The sequence below is a fragment of the Panthera tigris genome, chromosome A1 (genome assembly GCF_018350195.1).
Source record: "Panthera tigris isolate Pti1 chromosome A1, P.tigris_Pti1_mat1.1, whole genome shotgun sequence".
NCBI lineage: Eukaryota > Metazoa > Chordata > Mammalia > Carnivora > Felidae > Panthera > Panthera tigris.
The window spans coordinates 93694134-93709490 of NC_056660.1; the positions used below are offsets into that span (position 1 = coordinate 93694134).

Genomic DNA, 15357 nt, shown 5'->3' on the forward strand with positions numbered 1-15357 from the left:
AAAAGGGAGGCAAAAAAAAAAAAAAAAAAAAAAAAGCGTAATTTTAAAGCAACTATAATTTTTGTCTGAAGTCTCCAAGTCTTTCTACATAGATGTTTTGATAAAGTTCTAATCAGTCTATTTACAACTGTTTCCTGCTTTTCTCCTACATCTGTCATTTTGTCACCATGGGCTACCGGTAGGTACATGGTCCACATGAACTCCATGGATACTACGCAATCATTATTAATGGCTCTATGGTGAGTTCAAGCAAGGAGGCATGAACCAAGTTAACACAAACACCTCCCGTCAATGGATGTCTGCAGAGCTTCAGGATTTTCACTATTACAATTAGTGCCTAAAAGCCTGTAAGGACAGATAACAGACCAGTGACTGCCAGGGGCCAGATTGAGAGGGGCTAACTGCAAAGGGGCATGAAGGAACCCTTGTTCTACCTTTACTATACTGGTGGGCAAGCTACAGTGTATGTGTATCAAAACTTACGGAACTATTTGCTAAAAAAGATGAGTTTTATTGTATAAAATTATACCTCGATAACTAAATGACAAAAAAAGTAATGTCTAATTTAAAATAGAATCACAAATGTGTGAAAGCTTAAAATACATCTTTAATTCATTCCAAAGTAATTAGACAATCTTTTAAAAGTTCTACTTTTATAGGAGGCGCCTGGGTGGCTCAGTTGGTTAAGCGTCTGACTTCGGCTCAGGATATGATCTCATGGTTTGTGGGTTCGAGCCTCAGGTCAGGCTCTGTGCTGACAGCTCACAGCCTGGAGCCTGCTTCAGATTCTGTTTCTCTTTCTCTCTCTCTCTCTCTCTCTCTCTCTCAAAAATAAACATTAAAAAAAAAAACTTTTTTTTTAATAAAATAAAATAAAAGTTCCACTTTTATAGTATTCTTTCTGGTACTAGAATGAATTTTCGAATTTTAATTTATATTACTTCTATACCTAGATACACAGAGCATCTTCCCATGTCTGTTCACAAACTTTATTGTCTTTTATGACAAGTCTATTTACGTTCCAGTTTCTGGGACTATTAGTCTGACTTTCTCTATGCATTTTATAAAATGTTGATCAGTTATCTGCTATATTTATGGTATATACCTTGCTCTATTGTTTCATTCGAGAGAGATGCTTTCAGTATTAAACGCAAGTTCTTGTGAAAAATATCTAACAAGTTGAATTTAAAAATCAAGTTAACTATGTCCTGATGACTAACCTCTGCTAAATTATACATCAAAGACCAATAAAATTGTATTTAATTTTTGCTAGGTTTATTAATGACTTAAACTCTGGGTGGTATAACATCATGTGCCAGGCACTACTAAATATTCAACTGAAGCATTTTCCCTGGGTTATGTGCCTCTTAAAAATGTTTCCAGGGACATCTGGATGGCTCAGTCGATTACACATCTGATTTTGATTTCAGCTTCGGTCATGATCTCACGGTTTGTGAGTTCAAGCCCTGAGTCGAGCTCCATGCTGACAGTGTGCAGTATGCAGCCTGCTTGGGAATTCTCTCTCCCCCCACCCCATTCATGCACACATGCTCTCTCTCAAAAATAAACTTAAAAAAAAAATGCTTCCATAATACACAAGATTCGCGATCTCTACCTCATAAGGTCTTAATTTTGTGTACTCAGAGTAAGAAAGCCAATTAAAAATAGAACACAAGGTTCAAAAATAAATACTAATATTACCAGGCACCTTAGATGAAATTAGGGATATTTAGCATTGAAATTTAATTTACATTTAACTAAAGAAAAAGAAAGAAAGAATATAAACATTGTATTATATAATTCTCAATGCCTGACTCAGAACATGTTCATTTGAAGAAAAAATAAAACTTCTGACACTGAATTCATTATGGAAAATGCTTATGATTTCTCAAAAGGCATGTCTGTTAAAAGGCCATTTCTTGGGGCGCCTGGGTGGCTCAGTCGGTTGAGCGGCCGACTTCGGCTCAGGTCATGATCTCTCAGTCTGTGAGTTCGAGCCCCGCGTCGGGCTCTGTGCTGACAGCTCAGAGCCTGGAGCCTGCTTCGGATTCTGTGTCTCCCTCTCTCTGACCCTCCCCCGTTCATGCTCTGTCTCTCTCAGTCTCAAAAATAAATAAACATTAAAAAAAATTTAAAAAAAAAAAAAAAAAAAAAAAAAGGCCATTTCTTAAAAATCAAGCTAATGGTCCAAGTGTTAATTCAGTTAAAGTATTTATGCAGAAAGTTAACACGGTATGATCTTAAATATATTACTTTTCAACCCTATAACCGAACATAGAAACAGTGCGAAGAATCTGGAAGAATAAAAGGTAGCCCTACTCGTTGAGAGGCTTCTGGGATGGACACTAAGGGAAGGAGACGGAGGTGCGCACGCTTGGTCACCAAAGGGAGGTGGGGTCGGGGGATGGGTGAAATAGGTGATGGAGACTGAGGGGCACACTTGCCGTGAGGCGCACCGGGACGGGGTAATGTGTGGAAGCGCTGAATCACTATGTTGTACACGCGACACTAACGTAACACTGTATGTTAGCTATACTGGAATTAAAATAAAAACTTAATAAAACAAAAAACAAACAAAAATCATGGCAGTATTTCTCAAGAAGACCTTTCTGCAAGCGCCAATCTTGGCTGCTGTTAATTCTAGAGACCTGTAATCTTGCGCTAGCAGGCACATGAGACTACACTCCACTGTGCCTACCGAAGGGGTCAAGATTTTCCTAAAATAAGTAATCCAAAAACAAACTAGTATTTTGAGTAATAACTAGTTGGAGCCCTAACAGTTCCCTGGCTCCACACCAGATGTTTTGGGCTTGACTAAACAATAAATAAGTGATTGTCTGCATGAGATTGTTACCAATCAACTAACGACTTAAATCATACAAGAACTTCAACACAGAATTTATAACTATCTCCATTTGAATAAGATTACTTAGGGTCTCCAGGATCAGAATTAAGTCAGTTCCTAAACCACTCCCAATTTCTATTTTTATTGAAACAAAAATGTTCTCGTAAGGGCTATACAATGTTTTACAAATACAAAATGTCTACTATAAACTGCTTTTTCTAACAATATCAATTCAAGAGATTTTGCTGTTTTGTAAAGTTCTCACACAGTTCAAGTTTTGTGTGTGTGTGTTTTAGTCAAATAAAGTTGTGCTTCTCAAGCTTTAATGTGCACAATCACCACAGGATCGCAGTAAAATGCAGATTCTGATTCAGGTGATCCAGGGTGGATCTAAGTGATGCCTACGCTGCTAGTCTTTGCTACTATGAGCGCCAGGGAAACAGAGGAGGAATCTTATTTTCAAAACAGAAGAGAAATCTTATTTTCCTGTTTGTCATATAGGTGTCTGCCATTAAACTAACACATCTAATAATGGTATCGAGAAATACAAAGAGAAGGGGCACCTTGGTGGCTCAGACGGTTAAGCATCCAACTCTTGATTTCAGATCAGGTCATGATCTCACGGTTGATAGGTTCAAGCCCTGTGATGGGTTCTGCACTGGCAGCACAGAGCCTGCTTGAGATTCTCTCTACACCTCCCACACTGTGCTCTCTCTCAAAATAAATAAACATTAAAAAATAAAAAGGGGGGGGGGTTCCTGGGTGGCTTAGTCGGTTCAGCATCCAACTTCAGCTCAAGTGATGATTTCACAGTTCACAAGTTCGACCTCCGCATCGGGCTCTGTGCTGACAGTTCGGAGCCTGAAGCCTGCTTCACGTTCTGTCTGCCTCTCTCTCTGCCCCTCCCCCACTCGCACTTGGTCTCTGTTTCTCAAAAATAAATAAACATTAAAAAAAAAAAGACACATGAAGAGAAGTTAAAAGGAGGGTTAGGTCACAGCCCTATTTCACACCACACAGAAAAACGAATATCTCCACTCCACCTTATGCGTGAATGAGAAAATTCTATGCCACAGCAGGAAAAGGGTGTGTTCTATGACTAGATTACACCGTTTGACCCTCAGAAACTTTCCTTTGTAATAAAGGATATCAGTAAACCCTGCAGTGTATTCTTAACAATTTTCTAGTTTAAGTCAAATCTAAGTGATCTACAAGGTGAATATTTAAGAAATCAGTTTGTAAAATAAAATCCAAATTGCTGTGAATAATACCTATCAGAAGAGTGAAAACACCAACGTAAACTGGTACAGCCACTGTGGAAACAAAAACACTAATTTGAAAAGATACATAAACCCCTATGTTTATGGCAGCACTGTTTACAACAGCCAAGATATGGAAACAACCTGAGTGTCCATCGACAGATAAACAGATAAAGACGACATGGTGTGTGTGCGTGTGCATCTGTGTACACACACACACACACACACACACACACACACACAATGGAGTAATATTCAACTACAAAAAAGAATGAAATCTTGCCATCTGTGACAACATGGATGGGACAAAAGGGATGGTAAGTGAAATAAGTGAGACAGCAAAAGACACAGATCATATGATTTCACTTGTACGTGGAATCTAAAAAACAAAATGAACAAACCAAAACAGCAACTCATAAATATAGGTGGTTTCCAGAGGGAGGGTGCAAGGGGGGATGGGCAAGATAGCTAAGGGGGATTAATAGGTACAAACTTCCAGTTATCAAATAAGTAAGTCATGGGGATACAGAGTACAGCACAGGGAATACAGCCGATAATACTGTAGTAACATGGCGTGGTGACAGATGGTAACCACACTCACTATGATGAACACTGCGTACGTTATTACTCAAATCACTATGTTGTACACCTGAAACAAATACAATGTTCTGTCAACTATACTTCAATAAAAAGAAAGGAAGGAAGGAAAAAGGAATGGGAGGGAGAGACATTTTATAATCACTTCAGTTTTTACAAAAAAAAAAAATTAAGTCTGTTATACGTACTCATTTCACTTGTTCCTCTTATTTTAATGGTATACCTGACTCCCTTTCTGTTACTCTTAACTTCTCTCATTTTCTTTAAAAAATTAAATTTACTTAGAAAAATAACAAAGTGATGGGGCGCCTGGGTGGCTTAGTCAGTTAAGCATCGACTTCGGCTCAGGTCATGATCTCACAGTCTGTGAGTTCGAGCCCCGCGTCAGGCTCTGTGCCGACAGCTCAGAGCCTGGAGCCTGTTTCGGATTCTGTGTCTCCCTCTCTCTTTGACCCTCCCCCGTTCATGCTCTGTCTCTCTCTGTCTCAAAAAAATAAATAAACGTTAAAAAAGTTTAAAAAAAAAAGAAAAAGAAAAAGAACAAAGTGAAAAAACAACCTACCGAATAGGAGAAAATATTTGCAAATCAAATATCTGATAAAAGACTTGCGTTCATAATACATAAATTACTCTTACAACTCAGTAATAAAAAGATAACCCAATTTTAAAACGCGCAAAGAGACACCTGTCCAAAGAAGATAAACAAATGGCCAATAAGCACATGAAAAGCACACAATGGTGAACATCATCACGTGAAATCAAAATCAAAATCACAATGAGATACCACTTCACACCCACTGAGATGGCTATTCCCCCCTCCAAAAGAAAAAATAGTAGTAACAAACGTTGGAGAGGGTGTGGACAACTGGAACTCTCCTACGCTGTTGACAGGAATGTAAAACGGTACAGCCACTTGGACAATAGTTTAGCTGTTCCTTAAAAGGTTAACAGAGAGTTGCCATGTGACCCAGCAATTCCACTCCTCCATATATGCCTAAGAGAAATGAAAGCACACATCCACACAAAAACTTGTACATGAATATTCTTATCAGCATTCTTATCCTAATAGCTAAAAAGTAGAACCAATTCAAATGCCCATTAACTGATAAATGGAGAAATGTGGTCTATCTACACAAGGGATTATCCAGCAATAAAAAGAACATGCTACAAAATGGACAAGCCTTGAAAACAATATGCTAAGGGAAAGAAGCAAATCATAAAAGACCACATATTAGGACTCCATTTATATGAAATGTCCGTAGCAGGCCTATGTCCCTAGAGGACAGAAAGATCAGTGACTGCCTAAGGTTTCTGCACTTGGGGTGGGAGAGGAGAAGGGATGCAGTGAGTATGACTGGATATGGGTTTTGGCGGGTGGGGGATGAAAAGGTAGTTGTGGTGATGACCACACAACTCTGTGAATACACACTGATTCACACACTTAAATGGGCGAACAGTACGTCTCAAAGCTGTCTTAAGATCAAAGTACTTGCGTTTTTGGTAAAAACTTTTGACTTTTAGAAACAGCAATTAAAGGGTCTCTAACTGTAACAGACTTACTGGAAATGCACAAGAACAATTCTCACTGCTGCTCTTTAGCCTACCGTGCCTGCCATCCACTCTTCTTCAGTTCTGTGGCTGGGACCGTGAGAGGCTCACTTGCAAAGGAGGGGAGGGGGCCTGCGATTCAGCTGCAGAACAAGGCTGATTCCAAGTATTTCATTCCTGGAATAACTAAATGGTATGTGTTAAGGGAAGAGGTAAGAAGGGGTAGAGAGAAACACTTCAGGGTATCTAAGGGGCACTAGAAAGTTCCTCTGCTCAGGATGTTTCCCTTCCCCATGTTTATGCTAACACCAGAGATACCTGAGAACGGGAGTTTGAAGGAAAAAAAAAAAAAAAAAGGAATCAAAACAGAATCAAGGACAAACTGTGCCAAGGTTACCATGTGCCCTCCCTTCATTAATCCTGTGTATAACGCACTGAGTTCGAAGCATATGGAAATTTAACGACACAGGTCCTTGAGCTTCCAACAAAGTTCAATGCTAAAAACATCTGCATCCAGAAGTAAGATGAATTCTTATGACTGAAAGGGAATCAGAAGTGCCTAGGAGACGGGTCTTGACATCAGGTGCAATTTCAAGGCTAAGACGACCTGAGCTTAGGAATCCAGACTAAAAGCAATCAATGGTAGTGTAATGTGATGAAAATTACACAATGTCAGTTGATGAAAACATCAACATTACAATTGAGACTCATTCAAACTCCCTTTCCTGGCCATTCTTCCTAATGGTGGGGGACAAAAGGAAGAGACATGTCTTCCTCAGATTTGCACCCACATGGCTTCTTTACCTGGGCCGGTCCCCACCTCTATCTTCCATCACATACCTTCCTAATGTCTCAGGAGCATACGTCTCTAGAATGCCAGAGGCTTCCTGAATTTTGTTTTAAACACTTTTTAATCTAGGGAAATCTGATAAAGACAGACTTGGTGACAGTCCCACTTGTACCCAAAGGTCAAGAAGTAAAACTTAACCTCAGCCTTAAGCTCAACTCGCTGCCAATAGCCCTAAAAGGGCAGTAGTGTTCAGGATCTACTTATTTTCTCCAACTTCGGCTCACTTGTGAGGATTCACAGTTCAAAATCCAATCTCCAGGCGCAGAGGAACACGATGGCTATCTCCCCACTGGGCTCCATCTACACATTTTTCTGCAGCTTCGCTTCTCCAAGGAGGATATCAAGTCTCCCTGGAGATACAGAGACGTACGCTCAGGGACACAAGAGGGCAAGAATGAACGTGGAACCACTCAAGGGAGCAACTTGATGCTCTGGGATTCGAATGTGAATGAATTCAACTAGTAAGTTGTTGTTTTTCATTATTATGAAATCAGATGAACACAGAAACGCCACAAAACAGAATGAAATTTGATGTCCCTCTCTTCACCTCTTCTCTGGAAGTAGGTGTATTGAGGTGAACCTATAGCTGAGAATATTCAAAGTCAAGAAAGAAAACAGAACTACTTCCAACAGTCTCAGAGAGTCCTGAAGTACAGGGAAACAAACTACCTAGGTGACAAGGAGTATCCTCTTGGTCCTTTACCTTAATATCAACAGTTCTTAATTTACGGGGCAGATTTTCTTATCTAAAATAATTTTGCAGCTACAGTGGGTGAAAAAAAAAAACAAGAAAAAAACAGTAAGATTTCTTTTTTTCAGATTTTCTTGACTGAAATACACCTAGACCCCAAAATGCCTATCCTATGGGACAGAACTAATATAATATGCCTAGGGTTTGCTTTAAACTACTGCAGAAAACAAAGGAGAGGAGAAAGAAATCCCCTGGAGTCCCACCTGTACTGCTCTTTTTTCACAATTACGGTCTTCATTTCTCATTTCATGTCTCCATGTGTGTATTTATTTCCATAGTGAAAGAAAAACACAACAGTCCCTGCCAACAAGGAGCGTATAATCCTTTTTCTCTTACATCCGGCACAGTCATTCAACAAACTCATTTACCAAATACCCACTACAGGCCAGGCTCTCTTTCTAACACATGGATACAAACACCAGCCGCAAACTTTCACTGCCTTACCTCTACATAAAGAATAAAATCAAACTCCTTTATCTAGACTTCACTCTAGCCCTGAGCGCCCTTTGGTCCAAATATGCCTTTTCCAATTCTTGGACCCTCCAAGCAGATCTCTCAATGTGCCCTTCCTCACACCATAAAACTGTACCAAATGCATTCTAGAGATATGAACCCCAACAATCCTTTCAAGGCCCAGTTCGGCATCTCCATGAAGATCACATTCTTCTAAAATCCACCAGCGTGGACTTATACTAATCCGTTAGCAGTTGGCAAATGTGACGTCCTGTGTCTTCTCAGAACCTCCCACAATGTCCAGCACAATGCCTTGCCTACAGAAAACTCAGTGATTCTCTTATTACCAATTAACCTACTTACCTTGGGTATTTAAAAAGATTAAGCCACGCATGAGGATAGCATGAGGATCCTGCTAGGACCAGTGTCCCCAGTCCCGACTCAGAGAAGCTCTTCTGCTCTGTAGCATTCCAATCACTTTCAGCTGCTCAATTCCCCAATCGAATCAGGGTGTAAAAGCAGAACTGAAGGGCGCACCTAACTGTACTACAGACCCTATTCTGAACTGAACAACGAGAACATAAAAAAAAAAGGAAAAGCAAAGCAAGCCAAAGATGACCATAACCGTGAAGGGCTGAAATGTGATCACTCTGACACGGGCTTGTTCAATCACTTCTGATTTGTGGTCTACGGCTCTACATGGCAACCCACTCTCCTGTTTCAAACATCAAATGCTGTGTTAAAATGGAGAAGTATTTCTAAATATTTCAAAGTTTTTCTCCTTTCTGAACGCCAGGGGAAAAGAAAGAACCCACTGTCTCCAGAGGTAACGAGTTGGTTGAGAATAGAATATTACCATGTATCGAATAGAAGACAGCGTGACTGCAAAAAAACAATGGAATACAATGGAACGTAGAGGTCATGTGCTTTTTGCATTTAGGCAGACGAAGCATAATCTGCCAGTGTCTTCTTTCTTCAGAACCATTTCCAACAGTGAACACACACAATTTCCTAAGAAATTATTCTATTTTATCCCTAGTCTCACCAGTCTTTTCCACTTTTTGGACAGGAGGAAAAATGGGGGGAGGGGGGGCAGAATCCTTTCTTGATGTTCTATCGCATAGATCCTTCTCCAATGTTCCCCCTTAGATTCAACTGGTTCCTGCTTTTTTATTATGCATTAATCCATAAAACAATCTAGAGTCAATAAGAGAGTGATTATCAAGGAATGGAAGCTTCAGGATCAGAGTGGGGGAGGGTACATATATACTTTAATCAGCCCCCAATTTTCATTAAGAATCGCTGTCAAGGGGTGCGTGGGTGGCTCGGCAGATTAAGCATCTGACTTGGTTTCGGCTCAGGTCACAATCTCAGTTTCATGAGTTCAAGCCCCGCATTGGGCTCCATGCTGACAGTGCAGAGTCTGCTTGAGATTCTCTCTCTCCCTCTCTCTCTCTGACCCTCCCCCACTTATGCCATTTCACCCTCTCTCTCTCTCTCAAAATAAATAAGTAAACTTAAAAAAATCACTGTTGAAATTAAAAGACACCATGACAGGTAAAAGCAATGTACACAAAGTGATACATGTTATATATATTTTTAAAATACTATATTTGTATGTATATGTGTGTGTGTGTATATATATACATATATGTGTACATATACATATATATGTATATATGTATATGTACACATATATGTATATATACATGCATATATGTATATATGTATATGTACACATATATGTATATATATACGTGTATATACACATACATACATATATATATGTATAAAGGAGGCTATCTGAAAATAATTTTTGGTACAAAATTATTTTCTCATGGTAAGTGTAATTTTTTGTAAAAGCCACAAGTGGTAGATACTGATACAGCAGGAAAAAACAACTCTAGAATTAGATCATTTGACCAAAAGAGGCAGCATACATGTCCTCACATGCAAAGCTATGTGATGATGGTGATAAAAGGAAACTTCTTCCGAAAGAGCAAAGGTAATCGAGGGAGATACCACTCACAGTTTACTAGGGGAAAATGCTCACACAAATGTGATCTGCTTAGGGCACAGGTGTCTCACACATTCTGTCTCCAGAAGTAGACAAAGAACCTCTGAAAACCATAAGGGAAACAGTACCAGGACTCATCTCTCCAATGACCTAAGGGTTTAAAACAATTTTACTTAAATATGTAAGTTTAACAATCTGTGTATTATTAGGCTAATGAATAAAAAACCCAAAGGAAAGAAACAACAAATCCAACAAGCCTAAACAAGCAGCCATACCTTTTGTTTTTGATGTTTATTTATTTTATTTATGGGGGGGGGGGGGGACGGGGGGACACAAAATCAGAAGCAGGCTCCAGGCTCTGAGCTGTGGGGCTCAAACTCACAGTTGAGACCATGACCTGAACAGAAGTCAGGTGGCCCAACCAACTGAGCCACCCAGGCACCCCAAGCAGCCATACCTTTTAACCCTCTCTCAGCTACTTATGATTTCAAAGCATTTCCCATGGTAACCTGGTCACGTAAGCAGTAACTGTCCTCTTAAAACAGGCTTTCTTTAAAAGAATGAGTGTTGAAAACAAACAAAAATGTCATGCTGTCATTTGAGCCAACAACCCACCTCAAAGACAAGCAAGAACAAATGAAAAAATGTGTAAGAAAGAATGTCTACAGGAACATTTTTTATCCTACTGAAAAGACAGAAGCAAGATAACCCTCCATTAGGAGAATATGCAGCTACTGAAATTAAAAGGCTGTAATTAGTGGCATTACAGATATTATTTATTAAGCTAAAAAAAGGGTTACAGAAGAAGAGCATATATAATAAAATTACATACATGTATCTGTATGATAAATTCAGAAATATTTTTCGAAAGGATTGTCTATAAGTGGAATTTTGTGAGATTTTTATATTTTCTCTGACAAAAAAAATTTACAGAAAATCAGTGAGCCTGCCTTTTTTAAAAAGATCATACTAATTTCAGTGAATTATGTCCAATAACTATGTAGTGTCCCTTAATTGTGTGGTGTAGGCTCTCCAAAAGGCAATCAGAGGCTCCCACAATGATAAAAGCACCCTTTGATTCGGCAATTCCATTTATAAGTATTTATAATACAGCTATTCTCACACAGTGTGCAAAGCCACACTTTTGTTTAAGAATATTCACAGAAGCTCTGCTTATATTGGATGTGACCTAACTGTCCATCAACAGGGCCTAGATAAATTATGTATATTGATACAATGAAATACTGTGTAGCCATGAAACAGAATGAGGCAGCTCTGTGTGCTGGAGCTGAATGACGTCCAAGATAATTTAAGGTTTAAAAACAACAACAACAAAATAATATGCATCAACTAACAGAAGGGAAAGACGGAGGAAGAGACATAGACAAGTATACTGTCATCGCACAGACTATCTCTAGAACACACAAAAACAGGGAGAGTGCTTATAAACAGAGGCTGCAGGGGGCTGGAGGTCTAGAAATCAGACTTCTTTCTCATTGTAAACACTGGAAATCAATTTGAATTGTTTGAATTTTTCGTTCCATGTATGTAGGCTCCTTTTAAGTTTTAATAGTTTTTTTAAAATTGGGCTGTGAATCACTTTGCTATTGTATAAACAAACATGCTGAAGGGGGAAAAAAAGGTTCCAAGCATCAAAATACGCTATCAAAACAGTTGTCTTTGAGAGTTTAGGGAAAAAAAAAAAAAAAGCTTCGCAACTATCATTTGCTGCTTTAGGTTTATTACATCCCTGAAAATTACACACAGTTGTGAACCTGAGCCCTTCTTTTCCACAAAGGTGTTGACACTGTTGCTAGCCAACAAATCCACGCCTTGTTTTGTGCTCAGTTTTGTAGCATATTTTAAAATCTGTTTTCTCTCTCGCTATATTTAATACATGCTCGACGTGAAAGGGTTTTCTATTGGCCACACAATAAATTAAGAGAAGAAGGGGACAGATTTTCTTTTTCCACTGACATTAATCCTTCCAGGTCAGTGTGGCCTGGCCTTCCCTGACAAAATAACAAATGAAATGCCTACCCAAGACACAAGACAATGAGTCACTAAATATAGTAGTTTCTACTACACCCGCGTTCTTTAAAAAACAAAAACAGAAAACAAAACAATCTAGGCTAAAAAAAAATATGTTACCTTGAAGTATATTCTCAAGTAGACTGAACACAAGCCTAAAGGCTCAGGTCAACTGTCACTAACATCCCCTGTAAGTCTGGGGAACCCAGGAATTGGAGAGTACTCCAAATAAGAGATGGAAAATGCTACTTAACACAGCGACTGAGGGCTTGTTATCACACTCATTCAGCATATTCTCAAACATCAGAGAAACAACCAACAAGGTTATGCTGGAAGGGACACCTAGCCTGAACAGGTCTGCCAATGTGGGCTGACTCAACGCCCACTGTTTACAGTGATGCAGCCAGCTTCCTGAAAACGATGGTAAACACTTAAAACACAGAAACGAAGAGGCTGCACTCACCTTTGACACTTTTTCTATTAACGTCTGCCCCCTTTTCGAGTAAATACTGCGCAATCTCTTTGTGTCCTTTGTAACAGGAAATCATCAGGCACGTATGCCCGTGGCGGTTTGATACTTCCAAATCGGCTTTGTGTTCCACAAGGTACTTTACTATTTCCAAATGGCCATCGAAACAGGCGGCTCGGAGAGGGGTTGAATTGGTCAAAGTGGTGTTGTTGACGGACGCTCCATGATTTAACAAAGACTGAACCACCTTCAGATGTCCCGCGGCAGAGGCGGCCCACAACGGCGGGGCCCCCTCTATGGTTTCGCCATCAAAATTGACGGAGCCCCCGACCTCTATGCAGGCACTGCACTGCTCTAGGAGGAATTCCACCATATCAAGGTGCCCGTACCTGGCGGCCATCAGGAGTGGCGTGGCCCCATTCGTTTTTTCAGAGATCAAGGAGGAAACCTCCTCTTTGGATTTGCTTGCCAACAACTTGGTGAGAAGCCGGAGTTTGCCATCCCGAGCTGCGTTAAACACTGCGGTCTTTAGATCCATTTATGTCCGGTTGAGTTGGCTGCGCTTTTTTTATCCTTCAAAGCAAAGCCCCAGCCTAACTCTACGGACACAGGCAAGAGTTACAGGAACCAAAGTTCAATGTTAATCACGGCACTCCAAACGGATATAAAACCACGGAGAGTGTGTTCTGTCTTGCCTTCCAACATCTGAAAACCAGAGCACCAAACTAGGAAAAGGAAGGAAAAAAAAGGAGGGGGGGGAGGATTTGTGAGTTTTCCATAGGTAAAGGCAAAAACACTGTTTAGGTTTTCTTAATTTCTACTCTTAGGGGGAGGGAGGGGGCCGGATAGTCCCATACTTAAGGGACAACTCAAGCCACCAAAACACGGTGGGAAAGACTACAAAAAGGTTACACACAGACCCAAATGTTTTGGTTTGGTGGGAGGCAGTTTCTTTTCTATATACGGTAAACTGAAACACTACAGGCGACCGGGTTTTCTCGCCTCCAGAGCAGCCCAGCATTGTTCTAGTTTTTGCTTTGCACACGCCCAGGGAGAGTGCACCCGAAAGCGGCGAGGGACGCGGGTTCAGAAATGTTTCTCTTCCTCACATCTGCAGAGGGGAGCGAGCCAAGGGCGCGAGACTGAAGGCCTCGCTATGGCCAGAATGGGTTTCGAGAAGGAACAAAAAGGTCGGCCACGACAAACCGCGGCCAGCCAACGCCAAAGCCCTCGCCCGACAAGGTTCGCTTTCCTTTAAAACTACTCGAAGCTCTCAGGAAATCCGGCCGCCTTCTAACTTCGCCCGCCCCATTTTGATCCCCCCCCCCGCAAGGGATCGCAGGTTCCCCCAGACCCCGTGCCCCTCCGTAACCTTCACCGCCACCTTCCCCGGACCCCGGCCGCCCCTTCCCCGAGCGACCACGACCCTCGCCCGCCGGGCCGCCGAAGCTGGGGGCCTCCGGCCCGCCGCCCGCTGCCGGGGGCGCCCTCCTTCCCCTTCCCGCCCAGGCCTCCCCGCGGGCGCCTCAGGCCGCAGCCCGGGCTCCGGCAGGCCCCCGCCGCCACCACTACCTGCCCGGGGGCTGGTCCTCCCCACCGCCGCTGGCCGCTCGGGCTCGGGCCGCCCCCCTTAAATTGAAACCGTTGTCCGCGCCGCCGCCCGGGCCGGCCTGCTCCGCCTGCAGCCGCACAGCTACTCCATGCCCCGCGCCCCACAGGAATGAATCCGGCCGCGCCGTTCGCCCCGCCCCGCCACGCCGAGCCGCCTCCCGCCCTCCCTGGCTGCGCGGGCTACAGCAGCTGCAGCGGATGCCGCGGCGGATGGTGTAATGGGCTGCGGGCCGGGGGCCGGACGAGCCTGAGCCAGGTTTCACATCACTGACGCGGCAGCCGCGCCATTGGGCCGGGGGAGGGCGGCGGCCGCCGCGAGCAGCCGCGTAGGGGCGGGGCGGGGCGGGGCGGCGCGGAGGGGGCGGGGCCGCGACCCGGCGGAGGACGCACAAGCGTGAGGCACGCCGAAGTGGGCGGGGCGCCACGAGGGGGCGAGGCCAAGGTGTCTGGGTCGGTGGGGGGGTGCGGCGAGGTCGCGGGGTCCTCCGCTCGCCAGGTGGCCGGCGGTGGATGCGCGAGGGATCTTTGGGTCCCACGGACAGAATTTCCAGAAGGGTGGTGACTATTACTACCCTCTCACACCCATAAATACTCTTGGTGGAAATACACCGAGCTCGTAGTTAGATCTCGGAAAAACAAAACAAAATAACGCAGGAAACGCAAATTTGAGAAAAAGATTGGTTTGGGGGCCTGCCAATCATAAGTTATTCTTTTTTTAAAATATGGGCTCTAAAAAATAAAAAGTTACGAAGGGGTAAGATTTCAGAGCAGTGTTAAGTCAACGAGGTCGAGCTCTTCAACTCTTGGAACACTAAAACCAGGAAATGAAGGGAAGCTAAAAAGTTGGTATGAAGAGTCCACATATCATACAACAGGAAGTAAACTTGTCAAATTTGTGACGTTAAGACCTGGGATGTATTAAACTA

At 42.3% G+C, this 15357-nt stretch overlaps 1 protein-coding gene across 1 annotated transcript in view; it reads right to left on the reverse strand.

Moving 5' to 3' along the window:
- Window positions 1-14740, reverse strand: part of FEM1C (fem-1 homolog C) — a 27998-nt gene extending 13258 nt beyond the window's left edge. The window contains exons 1-2 of the mRNA XM_042982539.1: window positions 14393-14740; window positions 12815-13545 (exon numbers count right to left, since the gene is read on the reverse strand). Of these exons, the coding sequence (XP_042838473.1) occupies window positions 12815-13358 (544 nt within the window). The 5' untranslated portion in view covers window positions 13359-13545; window positions 14393-14740. The remainder of the gene's footprint in view (window positions 1-12814; window positions 13546-14392) is intronic.
- Between the last annotated feature and the right edge of the window lie 617 nt (window positions 14741-15357).